Genomic DNA, 17,747 nt, shown 5'->3' with positions numbered 1-17,747 from the left:
CTCCACCACATTTGTCTGACAGCTTTAGTTACTAGTTACTTTTAAATGACAATTCTTCATACCCTTCCTGTCCAGTGAAAACTACATATCTCCAAATGTGGTGAATTTGAAGGTTTGTGATAAACTGAAGGGTTAAGTGTTCCTTTATAGGTCTAGAAAATTGTCCTATTTTTTAATCTAAATAAATAAATAAACTACCCCTGCCTTGGAAAATGCATTGAATGCACTGAAAACAGGGCTCTTAAAATTTTTTTTTTTTTTTTTTTTTAGAGATGGTATATGTGGTTCTCACAGGACAGTGATGCTATAACCATATGAAGATCTTATAGAATATGATGTGTTGCTGCAAATTAGATGAAACTACACAACAGTACATAAAGTAGTTAAAATGAGCATTGACATCTACAGCAGTAAAAATACACCATACACAATAATGCAGCAGTAATATTAATCCAAAAACATCATAAGCTGTGTATTGGTAAAACAATAGCTGCGTTTACATGGACAACAATAATCCACTCTTAATCCGATTAAGACCATAATTTGATTAAGAAACTACCATGTAAACAGCAATTTTTACTTACTTTAATCTAATTAAGGTCATAATCGAATTAAACTCTAATCTAATTATGACAGGTGGAGTACTCCTGTTTTAGTCGCATTATGGGTGTGTATTACAGACATGTAAACACCTTAATCACATTATGAACGTCGTGTGAGAGTTTTCACCGCATTTTGCGACAGGACACGATCACACATGGCAGTTTTACGGCGAACAAGAGAGTTCGGCCGCGTCCCAAACCGCATACTTTCCTACTATAGGCCTGTAGTGGGGAAAAATACATGTATCTCGGCTACTATATAGACGGTAATTACGTGATTGGAGACTTAGCCCGCGGCTTCAAGCAGTTGTCTATTAGCACGTATAGCACGACAAATAATTAACTGCACTTAAAACGTTCGTAAAAAAAATTACATAAAAACACCCAAAACTGTATACGGGACCATAACGAAGACGAACTGTATGTTGATACGTGAAATTCTGGAGGGAGTGACGTAATGACGTAATGACGCGGGCTGTTAATCTAATTATGTTCTAAAACATATAAAACGGGAACATGACAGGAGTATTCTAACAGCGACTCATGTAAACACCTTAATCACATTATTATCTTAATCAGAGTAAGGTCAATAATCAGATTACTGCTGTCCATGTAAACGTAGTCACTGACAGGGACCATTTTACTGCACAGTGAGTATGCTTACTTTTGATAGTTTTAAGTACTTGGATACGTTTACATAAGTACGTTTTTGAATGTAGGACTGGAATATTTTCATGGTGTGGTATTAGTACTTTTTTTTCTTAAGTAAACGATCTGAATACTTCTTCCACCACTGTTTGTAGATAGAAGGCTGACCGACATTATACAAAATGACAGAATGTTTGATAGAGATATAGATTTTAATGCTAACAATACTCTGAGATTACACCCTTCTCTGCCTTTCACATACTAACATTACAGCCTTCACTCACCAGCAAGCCAAATAAATTCAGAACGGCAGTTATGAGCTCAGTGAAGACATGAATGACTTTTTTTTTTTTTAAATTAGAAGCTCATAATTACTATAATTCCATCTTGAGGTGAATGCAGTACGGGTGGCAAGTTTGGGGTTTTTTTTCTTTTCTTTTATACAACTTTAACTTATTTTAAATACTCAAAATGTATTTTATATGCTCAGTGTTCATGTTAATAGATAAATAGAACTCATTTACATGTTTAAGGTCGTGTGTGTGTGTGTGTGTGAGTGTTTGTCTGTGTGTGCTCGCAAATAAGAAAAGGAAGAAAATCCCCTTTATGTTGAATATTTATGGAGGTTTTCAGTTGCTCTTACACTCTCATGTCACAATAACCTGAACACAACGTTTGTACTATACGTTAAATATGATTTCATAAAAAGTATTTTTCATCTTTATTAGAGGCGTCAGTAGATGAAGCTTTGTTTTTTTTGGGTACCCCAAACATCATTTACCTCTTCTTTACCTTTACATCAGGTTTGATTTAGTATATGGGACAAAATGGCAGCGTGAAGATGTTCTCATGATATCTTTCTCTTATTATATCTGTGTGCTTGTGCAGGACTATCTAGTGCTGTTGCCCAGCGCGTACTACGAAGCTCCCATTCTGCAGCTGAAAGTTACCGAACCCTGTATATACAGCACAACACACGAGCCCAATCAGAAGTCAGTAGCAAGCACATGCAAGATCGAACACTCTAGAACATTTTTGCACAAACTAATTTGTTTTTCATTTCGCTTTAAATACTATACGTCTTAAGAATGGAACGGTATGAAGAAAATGAATTTGATTCCAGCTATCAAGTTTTCTGGTGTACAATGGTATCTAATATATTTTAGTACTAGTGCAAGTATTAAAATCGTTTAGTTATTATCTATACTGCTAGAATATGTTTAATTGGACTTGGCTAGTACCTATTAAATTACAGTAGAAATGAATGGCATTTTTTGTGTTTTTCATGTCTAGTTGTTTGCTGTATAAGTACCTGTCTCTAGAGGAGTTCCCATCTCTATCGGGTAACGATGCCAGCTGCAGAGCAGATAATGATCAGCTCAGATTGTGCTCTGTAGAGAAGATTACACCTCGGCATCCCAGCATGGCCGTCTGCAGTGGCAATGACGTGAGTGTCAGAACCAAACCATTGGAAACTCCTCCGTTATGTAATATCACTTGGTTTGAGTTTATGCATGGGCTCGTACTTCTATTTGCAAGAAACTATATACCTGTGCATTGTGTGTGGGCAGATCATTGTGCAGCTGCGTGGTCGAGTACCTTTACCCGGCGAGTACATTCTGGTAGTAGAGTATGCCAGTGAAGAGAAAGCTCCACAGACTCTTACCGTGTCTGTTAACACACCCGGAGGACACACCCACCAGGAGCGCATCACGCTGCTCAACTGCAAGTACAGGTGCGTTTATGTGCGAGTGAAGTCGTATGTGTGCGCAAAGACTGCGATGACGTGCGACAATAAATGTGCTACGCTGCCCTACTGTTTAAGTTGGTAAACACTCTTGTGTGTATGTAGTTAAAAGCAAGTATAAACCCAGTCTAACCTACTGTGGCAACCTCGCTGTATTTCAACATAGTGCATGGAAAGAAAGATATGTAACTACTAGAGATGCACCGATTCTAAATAACCGATTATTCAGAGTGATATCGGCTGATAACGATACCGATAGTTTGGTGGTTCTGCCTTTTATGCCTTCTTTTAAATGAATAATAATTAGTTCCACAATTCTGAAGGAAATGCAAATAAAAACTTTATTCTCTCCATTTCAGCAAGTTGTTTCACAGTAACTGGTCTCATAAACAGAAAACACATTACCGAAATTAACATTAACACATGAACTAAATTCTGAAGATTAAAGTCAGATTTCTTAACTTATTGAATGTTATTAATTCATATTAACATTGACTGAATTCTAAAAAACCTCCTGTTAGTCTCATATTCACTCACCACAAACACAAGCATTTCTACTTCATCACTGAACATCAAACTGCTAATATATAATATCAACTTTTTATATATTAACATTAACTGGATATGAAATATCCAAATATAAAATACAATACAAATACAATACAATAAAATACAAATATATTTTTCTGTGCAATATATACTTTTTTTTTCAATTCATCTTCATTTAAATCTTTCAGCAGTGTACTGGCCCTTTAATTCAGCACAAGCAGCGCAGATCAAAAAGTTTTTTAGACTTGACGACTAGACGAGATTTTTAAAACTCCCGCTTCACTGCTGCAGCGTCCGGTGTAAAAGCACTCATTCATTAACATGCACGCCGAAAAAAATGCGCATTGCTTCTGCTCTGCTGCAGCGTCCGGTGTAAAATTTTAGCAGTGCAGAGCTTACAGAACTTACAAATTGCAGTTTTGTCGTCATTCCACACAAGAGACATCTTTACATACAGGACGAATTCCATGCATTTCCCCGCCCTCTTTTGATAGACAGGATATAATCTGCCCTGATCATCGGATGTTTTTAAACTAAAAATTGCCTTTATCGGCTGATAGCTATTATCGGCCGATACATCGGTGCATCTCTAGTAACTACTGATAAGTGAGCCCAGCTTTCACATGCATGTAGAATTTGTGTTTATTCTTTCTTCTTTGTGCATGAACGTTATGTTCATTATTTGTATTTATATTTTTTCCTCAAATTCCAAAATAATTGCCTGTTTTTGGTGTGTGTGTGTGTGTGTGTGTGTGTGTGTGTGTGTGTGTGTGTGTGTTTCTAGTTTCTTGTGTCGTGCAGTGTCTGTAGATGAAATGCATCGCATAGCTGTCTTTACTACTTCCACTGAAGTTGATGTGCAGTTCATTGCAGACCGAAGCAACTTCTTCCTAGTAAGAAAACTTTTGTGCTGTTGCTTTCTTCTAATCTTGCAATCCTCTTATCTGTTTCTGCACATGTCTGATGTGTCCCATCATGATCTCATATTTGCAAACTGGGTTTGTATGAAAAGGTTTCAAAGTTACGCTTTTCTTATGATCCACTCTAAGTTAATGATAATATTACCCAGATAATGATCATGTTTCTGTATCAAAAAGATATTCCGTGGTACTATCTCACATTTCTTGAGAAAGAGTGCATGTTATATATACTGTACACGTTATTTACATGCCACTGAATATATATCATGTAAGATTTTTTAGCAATAAAATACGGGTTGTAAGTGTAACAAATTGGAATGGTTCTGCTTTGACTTAAAAAAAAAAAAAAAGAGCCTGATATGTGGCTCTGATCTCTGTCTGTGTTCTAAAAAGGAGTCTGATCTTTCTTTCAGTATAAAGCGTACCTGATTCCTCATGCTCGGTTCACAATGGAGTACCTGAGACCTGGAGTGCACTGCATCAGCACCCATGGACACTTTGCTCCTGACAGGTACTGCTGCACGCTAAATCATCATGGTTTAGCATCACAAGCTAGAATGTGATGCATCCTCTATCATGAAATCTCTTCTAGAGGATTAGCTGGATAATATATCAGGATGCACTGAGATGAAGTAGGACAATGTATTGCAGTATGTGTGCAACATGATGCTTCTGTGCTCACATGAAGATTAAACGAACTGATTGATGACTGACGGATTCTTGCCTCTTCTTCCAGTGCTTCGTGTGTGCCCTCTCGCTTCCAGACCCCGTCTCAGTCTCTGGTTCTGAAGGAGGGTCAGGCTTCCTTATCTGACAACGCACGTGTTGACCCTGGTCACCTGACTGCCCGTGACACGCCCCCAACTGCCATTGACAACGGCGACCATATCCGCCTGGACTCAGCTCAGGTTCACTTAACATTCTATTTCTCGTATGTAGGGCTGTCGGTCACTATGATGGCTCTGGTAGAGTATATCACTTATCAGTTTTGTCTTCCTTCTTGCTTTCTCAGAATGCAGTAGTGTATTCAGCACAAGTGCATGCATTGGGACGCTATGTGTTCATCCTACACTACCATCAGCCATTGCACCCAACCTTCACTGTACAGATGTACGTAAATGGTGGACGAATTTGGCAGGGTAAGGATCAATCGGCGATGCTGCATACTATTCGCTATGTATTCAGGTTACTGCAGGTTAATGACGCACAGCGACACTCGGTGTTGCTGTTCTATTCAGTAGTTAGTTATCTGTTGAAAATGTTCAGCTGTTGACTTTTTAAACTGTAGACCCTCTCTTATCCCAGGCCATGCCAATGCCACGTTCTGTCCCCATGGCTATGGTTGCCGTAGCATTCTGATCTCAGAGAACCAGATCATTCTAGACGTGACTGACCATGAGGTGATTGTGACTGTGCGAGTCGCAGACGGCAAAACACTCTGGCTGGTGAGTGATACGAACTGAAATAAATGATGTATAGAAAGCTTCTGTGCTCTTATAACAATCCGGTTCATTTTTTGTGTGTGTGTGTGTGTTTGTTGTATAGGATTATATTCTAGTCGTTCCAGAGAGCAGCTACAGCTCCAGTTATCTGTCTGAAGAGCCACTGGACAAATCCTATGACTTCATCAGCAACTGTGGACAAAACAGCTTCTACATCAAGTACACAAGCATAAATAAAAGACTTACATTTATATGAAACAAAACCGTAAATGGATTCAAGTGAACTCATTTATCACTGATTTTCGATATTGATTTGAATGAATTGAAGCTTTTTGGGTCAATAAATGAATACACGACTGAACTGTTTCCTCTAGCCCTCAGACGGTGTCTCAGTTCTGTCGGGCTTCAGCCACGTCTCTGTCAGCTTTCTTCAATAACGGTGCTGTACCATGTGGCTGCCATGAGGCCGGGTCTGAGAGCGATACATGCCAACCATTTGGCGGTCAGTGCCCCTGCAGGCCCAACGTGATTGGCCGAGACTGCTCGCAGTGTGCCACCGGGTACTACGGCTTCCCTAACTGCAGGCGTGAGTACCAGCACTAGAAACTGAATAAACACAGGTCATATTTTTTTTAAACGGGGTGAAACTCCATATCATTTTGTTGTTTGGTTTTGTTCAGGTCATAATTATGCGTTGAAATTGTGTACTTTTAACATTTTTTTTTATTTATTTATTTAACATTTGTGTTTTTTTTTGTTTTGTTTTCTTGTACATTTAATTACACTTGTGTTGCTGTGTAATCAACAGAGATGGCCAAACTGAATAACTGGATGCCTAAAGCCATCCATCATGTTTGTTTTTCGCTAACTCGAGTCTGTGTGCACGTGTTTGTAGCGTGTAACTGCGGCACACGCTTGTGTGAGCCAGTGACAGGTGAGTGCATCTGTCCTCCACGTACACTGCTGCCGGAGTGTGTGCAGTGTGAGCCGCAGACGTTCGGCTGCCATCCCCTGGTGGGCTGTGAGATGTGTAACTGTTCCCGGCCCGGCGTCACAGCTCAGGACATCACCTGCGACACAAACAACGGCCAGTGCAGGTAAACCATCTCTGTTCCACAAGCACATGGTTAACATCGTTAGTGGGAAAAAAACTAACTATAATTACATTAATGCCCTTAATTACATTTCCTCAAATCTGTGACTTTTCATTACAGACAATTTGAGATTCTTGGTTGTAGTTTTATGTCATTTTGTTAATCCTAAAACCTGGGTTGTTTTTTTTTAAGACTTAATGAAATACTTTGTCTCCCTGTTTGACCCGAGTGCACAAAATTCCGCAGAACTTCACCACATTCCGAAAACCAAAAATAACCTGCGGATTTGTCCGGACAAGGCAGGAAAGCCTGAAACATCACAGCAGGCACTGCTGCCTGAGCTTTAATAACAACAGGAGATATTGAGTGTTATCTGTCATTTTGATTTCAGTAAAAATATTATTTATGTCAGCACGGATGTCATGAATCTCAAGGCTGTCACGCTGTAGTTCGGCAAAGGCACAATTACAGAATGATGTGAAAATTCTGCAGATGCAAGGCAAACATCGTGGGTCGGCGGTGTGACCGGTGCACTCCCGGTTTCTATGGATATCCCAACTGCAGGCCATGTGACTGTAATGAGGCTGGAACTGAGAAGAGTGTGTGTGACTCCACTACAGGACAATGTCTATGCAAGGTACAGCTCTGTCACACCTCTCTCTCTCTCTCTCTCTCTCTCTCTCTCTATCTCACTCTCTCTCTGTCTCTATCTCTATCTCTATCTCTCTGTCTGTCTTTCTCTCTATCGCTCTCTCTCTCTGTGTCTTTCTCTGTCTCTCTCTCTATGTCTGTCTCTCTGTCTCTCTCTCTCTCTCTCTCTCTCTCTCTCTCCCTGTCTGCCCTTCTTAATCCCTGTTTCTCAGCTGTTGAATGTATCATTTTGGCAAATCTCCACAGTAATTATTTTGTTAGTATTGTGTTGCATCGTGCATACCATGCCATAACAAAGCTCGCATACCGTATTGCGCTTGTATTGTACTTACAGCAGTTACAGAGTAGTAATGTAACTGTAACAGTAACAGTTTATTCATATTCATTTTATTCACATGGCTCTCCACTGTATTTCATGATCTCTTTGATTAAAATAAAGCTATTGAAAAAGCTATTGCTTTTCTTCACGTTACATCCTCCTTGTCAGGAAAACGTGATGGGCTCGCGGTGTGACCAGTGTGCGCTGGGCACGTTCCATCTCGACTCCACTAACCCTAAAGGCTGCACCAAGTGCTTCTGCTTCGGTGCCACTGACCGATGCCGCAGTTCAGACAAGCGTAGGGATGAGGTACAAACAAGCGCACGCACACACACACACAATTACAGGCACACATAATCATGCTAATCTGTGGTCTATCACTCTATGAGACGGTGGTAAAAATGAATATTTAATAATATTAATAATAATAATAATAGTAATAAACAATTAGTTATTTATCATGGTATGCAACAGTAGATGATAAAATGTAAGAAGAATTCAATATATCAGTGCTTTACATAATGTACATAAGGCATAATGAAAACACAATAAAACTATAATTCTGAACATCTAAAGTAGAAGCAAAAGTAAAAGAGTAGATAACAAGTAATTTTTAAATAAATATTGTATTGCATAGTAAAACATGTATTATTTATTCTCTGGAGATAATTCATTATTTATTATTGTTGTTTGTTGTTGTTGTTGTTGTTCCATGGTGTGTATAATAATGGCTGTTCTCTGTAGATTCTGGACATGCAGGGCTGGGTGTTGCTGAGAGGAGACAGACAAGAGGTGCCTGTGTCTGTGTTCGGGGATCAAGATCTGGTGGAGGCTGATCTCAGTGATGTCCCTGATGTCTATCAGGATTTTCACTGGCATGCACCACGCACTTATCTGGGTGACAAGGTCCGCTTTCATACCTCTTTACTCTTTCCAACCTAAAGGAACAGAGGGTTTTATACTTACAATAGCAAAGCAAAGAATTGTGCTTTATAGATCACTTCCTGTGGGATTTATCACTAGAGAAATCAGAGTCGGATCTGATAGTAACTATAACGAGTGTTTAATGGTCACGTATACATTAGAGCACAGTGTGGAATTCTTTTCTTCGCATACCCCAGCATGTTAGGAAGTTTGGCTCAGGGTCAGCCATGACACAGGGCCTCTGGAGCAGAGAGCAGAGAGGGTTAAGGGCCTTGCTCAAGGGCCCAACAGTGGCAGCTTGGCAGTGCTGGGGCTTGAACCCCCGACCGTCCGATCAGTAACCACTAAGCCACCACTGCCCCCCTGTTTAGCTAGGGAAAGTTAGGAAGAAAGCTAGTTAGGGAAAAAGCTAAGAGAACGGCCTTAGCTCTTATCTGTTGTCTACAAAAATGTGTATGTTTTCTTGTCTGTCTCATACAGGAAGGTGACTTGCCCGAGTGTCAGTAAAGTCTCACAAACCAGAACAAAGATATATATATATATATATATATATATATATATATATATATATATATATATATATCATGAATAATCAATGATGGATAATTACAATCACAGCAATTCAATCGCTTTCCTTAGCAATTTGCGCTTTTTAAAAACCCAGATGACAATTTACCGTGATACACAAAAATATTTTCTGAATCAGATTAGTGAATTATGATCAGTATGACTGATATAAAAGGTATTTCCTTTGTTTAGACTCTTGGTTATAAACACTAGAATCTCACATATTTACAGATATTACAGAATTTCCATGTTTTAATCGGCTCTCCTCTGCATTCTCTCTTTCTAGGTGTCATCATATGGAGGTCATTTTCGTTATCAGTTACACACACAGACACTGAGAGGAGATGCTCTGATTTTGCCCCCTGAAGCCTCTCGACCCGACGTGATTCTCAAGGTTCCGACTCCTAAACTTAACTGCAATAACCAGACACGTTTAAACATTTGTCTAGAAATGAGAATGCAGACAGAATTTTGATTTAAAACAAACATAGTTCCATATTACCAACTTTATGGGTACAGGGAAACCAGATGACTGTGGTCTACATGGAGAGAGAGTATTCTTCTCCTGAGGAGCCTCATAAAGGAGCTGTCCATCTAGTGGAGGTAGGAGGAAGAGTTGATAAACCACCACCATCTCTCTCTCTCTCTCTCTCATTCACATTTTTCCTTTCTGTTTGACTCATAAAAAAAATAAAACAGTGAAGATAATGGTCAAATAAAAGAACGCATTTAAATATGGTAAACAAACAAATAAATAAATATCGGCCAATAAACTGATAAAGTGTAATATTTGTGTTTGGTACTCTTTCTATTTTGTCATGTTGTTGAACTCTTTTCATTATTCATCATACCAGTGAAATCTTTTTTGTGCTCAGATTTTTAAATAAATATTTTTATCGTGTTCAATCAATTCAGCTTTTGGTGGTAATGAAACTCCATTAAGATAAAAAAAAACAACAACAATCATCATTACAGTATAAACCAAGAAATATTGCAAAATGATTACCCTGTTCCTAAAATCAGAATATATAGTCACTGGACCCCGTTCTGATTGCAGGGAAATTTCCGTCACGCTCAGACTGGGAACTCGGTTTCTCGGGAGGAGTTGATGATGGTGCTGGTGGCTTTGGAGTCTCTGCAGATCCGAGCGCTCCACTCCCAGTCGGCTCAGTCCGTCTCTCTGCGTGCTGCCACGCTGGAGGGGGCTGAGCATCTGCTCAACGGACGCCATGCCAACAACGTGGAGCTGTGCATGTGTCCAGCGAGCTACCAGGGAGACTCGTGTCAGGTGGGTGTCTAAGTGTTCACACTGGACAAGTCAATAAGAAGGAGGGCATTTTCCATTAGCCTCACTTTGATTTTCATATTTGTTATTTGACCTATAAATGAAGGCAGCAATGTCTGTTAGAGCAGTGTTTCTCAACCCCCTAGTGGTCAGTGGCGTAATTGCAGGGGGTCCATGGGAAAGTATTAAAAATCTTTCAGTAAAATATTTTATTTATATATATATATATATATATATAAATAAAATATTGTGTGCATGTGGGTATGTATATATAAATTTTTATTAAATACATGAAAATGAAAATTTTCAAATACACAATACACCCATCAAATGTAAGAACAATTTAAGATATGTTTTAAAATTAACCAATTTGGTTATTCGGGTGCATTCGCAAATATCACGTTAGCTGAGCTGACTCATTCATTGATGGATTTGTTCTAAATTTATTTACAAATGAATTGATAATTTGCAAAAACCTATGAGTGATAGACAAGATCAAGTGTCACATTGATGGATAAAATAAACAGAAGATAATTCAGAGAGTCAAATTAAACGTCACACCAACAATAAAATGTAAAAAATCCGTCTTTTGGATGAGATGTCCTACTGAAATTCCCCCATTGGTCCTTCTCTATCATGGCCCCCTAATAATCCCCATCTCTGAATTGGCTACATCACTCTCTCCTCTCCTCTAATAGCTGGTGTGTGGTGGGCCCTCTGGCGCACTATGGCTGCCGTCGCATCATCCAGGTGGATGCAACACACTAGTGGTGCTTGAGGAGGTCCCCCCCAATACTATGTAAATCACTTTGAGTGTCTAGAGAAGCGCTATATACATGTAACTGTAAGTAACTAATAATGTCCAATGTTAATATTATTTATGTTAAATATCAGTACAATAAAGTAGCATAAGTAGAAATGGCTGTTAAATATATAGCCTATAATTGTTGTGGAGTGAGGGGGTCTTTGTGGATTGTTTGAAAGATGCTAAGAGTCCAGCGGTCACAAAAGGTTGAGAACCTGTGTTAGAGCATATACACACAATTGCTTAACTGATAAATTATGTTCCACTACAGCACACACAGGTATATATGATGTATAATTTCTCTCACATCTGGATTCATAAACCTCTCTGTCTTGTAAGCCATGATATGCATTTTACATTACTGTCCATGAGTACTAAGCAAAGGCTTAACACGCAAATATGTGACTTAGTGTGCATGGCCTGCATGCATGATTATAGGCAGTAGTACAAGTTTTTTTATTTTTTTTACAAGTTTATATTCCTTGTCACTCTCTCTGTCTCTCATCAGCGATGTGCTCCAGGCTACTACAGAGACACCAAGGGACTGTTCCTGGGCAAGTGTGTTCCTTGCAACTGTAATGGCCACTCTGATCAATGCCTGGATGGATCTGGTATATGTCTGGTGAGTTCATTTCAGTTACACAAATCAAGTCCATTTAGTAAAAAACTGCATTTCATTACAACAGAGCTTTTACGATACGTTCATACGTTCCCGAGTCTCTATATATTTTTATTCACTTTTTAATTAAAACAGTCACAGAAGAAAAAAAGCTAATGCAGTTTTATGAAACGATTTTGCCGAGATACAGTTACATAATTGATGGTGCAGTTTTAAAAAAAAGCTCATAGTTTTTCACTGAAAACAAAACAACGATCATGCATCATGCAGAGAAGACAGCAGAAATCACGTGTATTATCAGCTGAATGATATACAGTGTATGCGGTGGCAGGTCTACAGGTATATTACAAAAAAACTATTAGTGTGCCAGCTTGACATTCTAATGCATTTTCCTTTCATACGAGGATTTCTCTAGAAGTTCAGATATTATGTCAATTTCGAGAGGTCATTCTGTATTCATGAATATTGAGTGGCATTTAAGGATGATGCATTAGTTTGCATTACCTTTCGATAAATATAGGTATGAAGTCAGTTTCAATAGAACTAAGTCGAATTTGTCGGTACGATTTGAAATCTGTATTTTGAACGTCTCCTTTGCAGAGCTGCCGTCACAACACGGCTGGGGACCACTGTGAGAAGTGTCGTGGTGGTTTTCATAGCGACCCCAAAGTGGATGGCCATGCTGTGTCCTGCAGCAGCTGCCCGTGTCCACTGCAGGTGGCCTCCAACAAGTCAGTGCCCTCACTTATTTATTTATTTATTTATTTATTTATTTATTTATTTATTTATTTTTCGTCTTGTTCTGTTTTTCTATTATATCCTGTACATGACTGTTCTCAGACTTTGGTCTTTTCTCTCTGGTTTTCTCATTTTAGTTTTGCCACTGGTTGTATAGAGAAGCCCAATCACATGCAGTGTCTGTGCATGCCTGGCTACGCTGGACCCAAGTGTGAGAGGTGGGATCTTAATTTACTGCAGTAAAATATCACATAAAAAAAAAACTTGCAGCAGAATTACTCAGAGCTGTATTGTCTCACACATTTAAAGCATTGCGTGTCATTCAAAACTACCCCAAGATTTACTTCAGCTGTCTTAGACTTTGATATCTATAACAAGCTGGTTTCCATTTTCTGTAACTAATCAGGCATCTGATGTTTATAATGGCATATGCTGCACTAGGTGTGCCCCCGGTTACTATGGCAACCCCATGGTGATCGGCAGCACTTGCCAGCCGTGCAACTGCAACGACAACTTGGACCCAAACATGCTGTTCAGCGACTGCCACCCAGTGACCGGTGAGTGCCACGGCTGCATGTACGACACAGCGGGACCCCACTGTGAGATCTGCGCTCCAGGTTTCTACGGTGATGCCATCACTGCCAAGAACTGCACCAGTAAGAACTGTGCATAGCTCACACACTTCTTAAACCACTCCGTACTTATATGTGTATAAAGTAAATGCCACAAATTGATTGGGTGATTTTGGAAAAATTTTGGAAAAGAGCACTTCATTCACAAACCTTTCCTCTATAAGTGATATGAAGTGAAGAGTATATATATGTATATATGTATATGTATATGTCTGTGTGTATATATATATATATATATATATATATATATATATATATATATATATATATATATATGTACATGTATATGTATATATATATGAGAAGCCCATTTTACACCAGACTCAGTACCTGTATTGCTTTAGTACTATTGTGGTGTTGCTTTTAACATCCTCCTATGTTTTTCCTTTTATTTTACATTTTCCTTTCTTTGTTTGTGTCTTGCTGTGTGCAGCACACTAGTGGTATTTAACTAGAAACACTACAAAATACAATATTAGAGCTATACTGTACTATAGGTCGACCGATAGTGGATTTACTAATAACTAATAACCGATACTAATAACTAAGTTGGGGAGTACCTGCCGATAACTGATTAATCAATCGATAGTTTTTAAAATTGATACTGAATGAAAACGTAACACTCAAAGTAAAATATTGCTGAACTTTATTACAAACATACAGTACTGACTGTACCATGAAAATGTACTGTACTTTTTTAAATGAAATAAATATATAAATGTTTGTGTGTGTGTGTGTGTGTATATATATATATATATATATATATATATATACACATACATATATATATATATATATATATATATATATATGCATGCATGTATGTATGTATGTATGTGTATATATATATATATATAAATTATTAATAACTAATATAAATATAAATATAATATAAATGACACTTCAAATAACACAATAAAATTTGTCAGTGATGGTTATTATTTCGCCTCTAGAGGCTGCTCTCGTACCGTATAATGACAGCGGAGCGTTCTCAGCTGCTCCCCCGAGTTCTGGTGTAAAAATGATTTTCTTGTTAAAATATTTGTCAATTTCTTAATTTCTGAATTATTTCTCTTTTCAATCATCTAGAATGCAACTGTTCTCCCTGCGGGACAGCCTCATGTGACCCTCACACGGGTCATTGTCATTGTAAACCAGGTGTTACTGGCATCCACTGTGATCGCTGTGAGGTATGCCACAGAATTGTTCTTCCTGTTCTGTTTATTCTGTTTCATTTAGTCCAGCTAAGCTGTGTGCTCTGGTTTTGCTAATAGCAGTTTATAATTTGTGTTCAGCATGGCAGATTTGGCTTTGAGTCATGTGCTGGCTGTCATACGTGTGACTGTGATGCAGCGGCGGCACTGGTTCAGCCATGTGACCCAGTTACCGGCTCATGTGCGTGTCAACCAGGTGTGAACGGACCCAACTGCCGCCAGTGTTCTCCAGGACACTGGGACTACGGTCCTAATGGCTGCAAGAGTGAGGCCTTTTTTTAAACACACACACACATTATTTTACTAGTACAAATTTATTAACTCAACCCTGTTTCCTATATAGTTTTGTTTGATCCGATTCCCAGACTTTATTACATTAATGCGTGTCTCTTGGCTTTCAGAGTGTGAGTGTAAACGAGGTCGCTGTGACCCACGGACTGGGGAGTGCCGCTGCCCAGACACTCTGACAGGGAGACAGTGTGATCGCTGCACTAACGAGCGCAGTGTACCAGTCAGTAATGGAGCAGATGTTCACTGTGAACGTCAGTACACACACATACACACACACATTTAAAAACCTTGTACATTTGACTGCTCTATTTCATCTTTCCTATGCGGACTCATATTAAACTAGCTACAAAATAGATCTTCATAAAAAAGGACACTGGTATAAACCTTTGGCAGCTTGTTTGAGGGAACTGTTTCAGTACATTTGAGTGTGTGTGTGTGTGTGTGTATTTGTTTAGCATGTGATAGCTGTGTGACAGTGCTACTGCAGGATCTAGACATGGTGAGCAACTACTTCCTCTCTGTGGATCACCAGCTGAAGAACATCAATGCTAGCTCCCTCGCATGGGCACAACTCCGCAACCTTATTGCTTCTGTGATGAATGTGTCTGTGAGTCTCTCTCTCTCTCTCTCTCTCACACACACACACACACACACACACACACACACACAGAGTATAGTTGATGTCAAGAACATGTAAAACCATGTCTGTTAAATGTCATGTCTACTCGCATTTACTGTATATATGTGGCATTGTTCAAACTATGCAAATCTTGGCCTTTTCCCAGAATTCCATAGAAAACTACAACAGTACCTTGGATGACAACAGGATGCAGGCAGATTTGCTTGAGAGAGATCTGCAGACCATTGTCTCTGACATCTCTGAGCTGGACGAAAAGGTATGAAGAGGATTTGGAGCTCGGACAGTAATGAATATCAGACATGTGTATGGATTATAAAAACAGTTCTGTGCACTATTCAGAGGGCTTTACTAAATTGCACTTGTCTGCTGAAGCAGTTACTGTAAGTCTATGAGTTGCAGTTGATATTAGTGTTAGTATCATTTTTGGTGTTCAAAAATGTGGCTGTGTATACAGTGCTGTGAAAAAGTATTTGCCCCCAAGCCTGGTTTCTTCTGTTTTTGTGTATATCTCGTACTAAATTGTTTCAGAAATAAATTTGAAAAAAATCTAAGATAAAAACAAAGGCGACCTGAGTACACACAAAATACAGTTTTAAACGATAGTTATTTACTGAAGCAAAAAAGGTATCCAATACCAACTGGGCCTGTGTGAAAATGTATTTGCCCCTGTAGTTACTAATTCCCCAAATCTATGAAACTGATAATGGGGTTCAGCTGAACTAGACACAACCAGGCCTGATTACTGCAAACCCTGTTCAATCAAATCAGTACTTAATTAGAACTTTTTCAACAGCATGAAATTGTTAAAAGGTCTCACCCAGTAACACACTATGCCAAAATTCCAGAAATGATGAGGAAGAAAATGGTTTAAATGCATCAGTCTGGGAAGGGTTACAAAGCTATTTCAAAGGCTCTAGGACTCCAAAGGACCACAGTGAGAGCCATTACCTCCAAATGGACAACTTCCCAGAAGTGGCCGACCTTCCAAAATTCCTCCAAGAGCACAGCAACTACTCATTCAGGAAGTCACAAAAGATCCAAGGACATCATCAAAGGATCTACAGGCCTCTCTTGCATCAATAAAGGTCACTGTTCATGACTCCTCTATCAGATTGACACTGGGCAAAAATGGCATCCATGTAAGTGTGGCGAAGAGAAAACCACTGCTAACCCAGAAGAACATTAAGGCTCGTCTGAATTTTGCCAACACACACCTTGATGATCCACAAACCTTTTGGGAGAATGTTCTGATGAGTTGAAAGTGGAACAATTTGGAAGACAGGGGTCCCGTTACATCTGGCGAAATCCAAACACAAAATTCCACAAAAAGAACATCATATCTGCAGTCAAGCATGATGGTGGAAGTGTGATGGTGTGAGGATGCTTTGCTGCTTCAGGACTTGGGCAACTTGTAATAATTGAGGGAAACATGAATTCTGCTCTCTACCAGAAAATCCTAAAGGAGAATGTTTCTTCAGTCCATAAATTGAAACTCAAGCTCAACTGGATTATGTAGCAAGACAATGATCCAAAGCATAGGAGTAAGTGCAAGTCCTAGAAGTAAGTAAAAGACTGGTCTCCAGTTATTGGAAGCGTTTCGTTACAGTTATTGTTGCTAAAGTTAGCACAACCAGATTTTAAGTTTAAGGGGGTAATTAGTTCTTTGATGGGTGATAGGTGTTGGATAACTTTTTTGCTTCAGTTAAAAATAAATAAAAACAGTATTGTGTGTTTACTCAGGTTACCTTTATTTTATATTGTGTTTCGTTTGAAGATCTAAAACTATTTAGGATGACATAAAACACAAAAACCGAATAAGGGCAAATACTTTTTTCACAGCACTGTATATTTTATTTTTCAAGAAGAAGACATGTCCAGGTCCTACGTTGTTAAACCTGTGACACTGTAGTGGCCAGTCTGCTAAGCATATTTGCAATAATCTTGCAGGTGTCAATCTCAGTAACAAAAGGAAATAAGCTTAAGAACAGCACCAAAGCCACGTACGAGAGAGCTCAGAGCCTGCTGGACTTTATCAGAGGCAGCATGAGAGACGTAGAAGG

At 38.9% G+C, this 17,747-nt stretch overlaps 1 protein-coding gene across 3 annotated transcripts in view; it reads left to right on the top strand.

Moving 5' to 3' along the window:
- The window catches only part of lama5 (laminin, alpha 5), an 83,170-nt gene that overhangs the window by 47,572 nt on the left and 17,851 nt on the right, over positions 1–17,747 (top strand). For all 3 annotated transcript variants that reach the window (XM_017487062.3, XM_017487061.3, XM_017487063.3), the window contains exons 25-51: positions 2,139–2,242; positions 2,544–2,697; positions 2,822–2,985; positions 4,331–4,439; positions 4,880–4,977; positions 5,203–5,374; positions 5,479–5,605; positions 5,772–5,911; positions 6,012–6,127; positions 6,283–6,494; positions 6,804–7,005; positions 7,495–7,639; positions 8,141–8,281; positions 8,717–8,878; positions 9,750–9,857; positions 9,983–10,066; positions 10,521–10,751; positions 12,062–12,175; positions 12,773–12,903; positions 13,048–13,128; positions 13,352–13,566; positions 14,632–14,732; positions 14,838–15,021; positions 15,158–15,298; positions 15,503–15,654; positions 15,833–15,943; positions 17,635–17,746. In XM_017487062.3, the coding sequence (XP_017342551.1) occupies positions 2,139–2,242; positions 2,544–2,697; positions 2,822–2,985; positions 4,331–4,439; positions 4,880–4,977; positions 5,203–5,374; positions 5,479–5,605; positions 5,772–5,911; positions 6,012–6,127; positions 6,283–6,494; positions 6,804–7,005; positions 7,495–7,639; positions 8,141–8,281; positions 8,717–8,878; positions 9,750–9,857; positions 9,983–10,066; positions 10,521–10,751; positions 12,062–12,175; positions 12,773–12,903; positions 13,048–13,128; positions 13,352–13,566; positions 14,632–14,732; positions 14,838–15,021; positions 15,158–15,298; positions 15,503–15,654; positions 15,833–15,943; positions 17,635–17,746 (3,811 nt within the window). The remainder of the gene's footprint in view (positions 1–2,138; positions 2,243–2,543; positions 2,698–2,821; positions 2,986–4,330; positions 4,440–4,879; positions 4,978–5,202; positions 5,375–5,478; positions 5,606–5,771; positions 5,912–6,011; positions 6,128–6,282; positions 6,495–6,803; positions 7,006–7,494; positions 7,640–8,140; positions 8,282–8,716; positions 8,879–9,749; positions 9,858–9,982; positions 10,067–10,520; positions 10,752–12,061; positions 12,176–12,772; positions 12,904–13,047; positions 13,129–13,351; positions 13,567–14,631; positions 14,733–14,837; positions 15,022–15,157; positions 15,299–15,502; positions 15,655–15,832; positions 15,944–17,634; position 17,747) is intronic.

This window comes from Ictalurus punctatus, chromosome 15 (assembly GCF_001660625.3).
Source record: "Ictalurus punctatus breed USDA103 chromosome 15, Coco_2.0, whole genome shotgun sequence".
Classification (NCBI taxonomy): domain Eukaryota; kingdom Metazoa; phylum Chordata; class Actinopteri; order Siluriformes; family Ictaluridae; genus Ictalurus; species Ictalurus punctatus.
The sequence above is the reverse complement of the archived record's forward strand: the minus strand, read 5'-3'. Positions and strand labels throughout refer to the sequence as shown.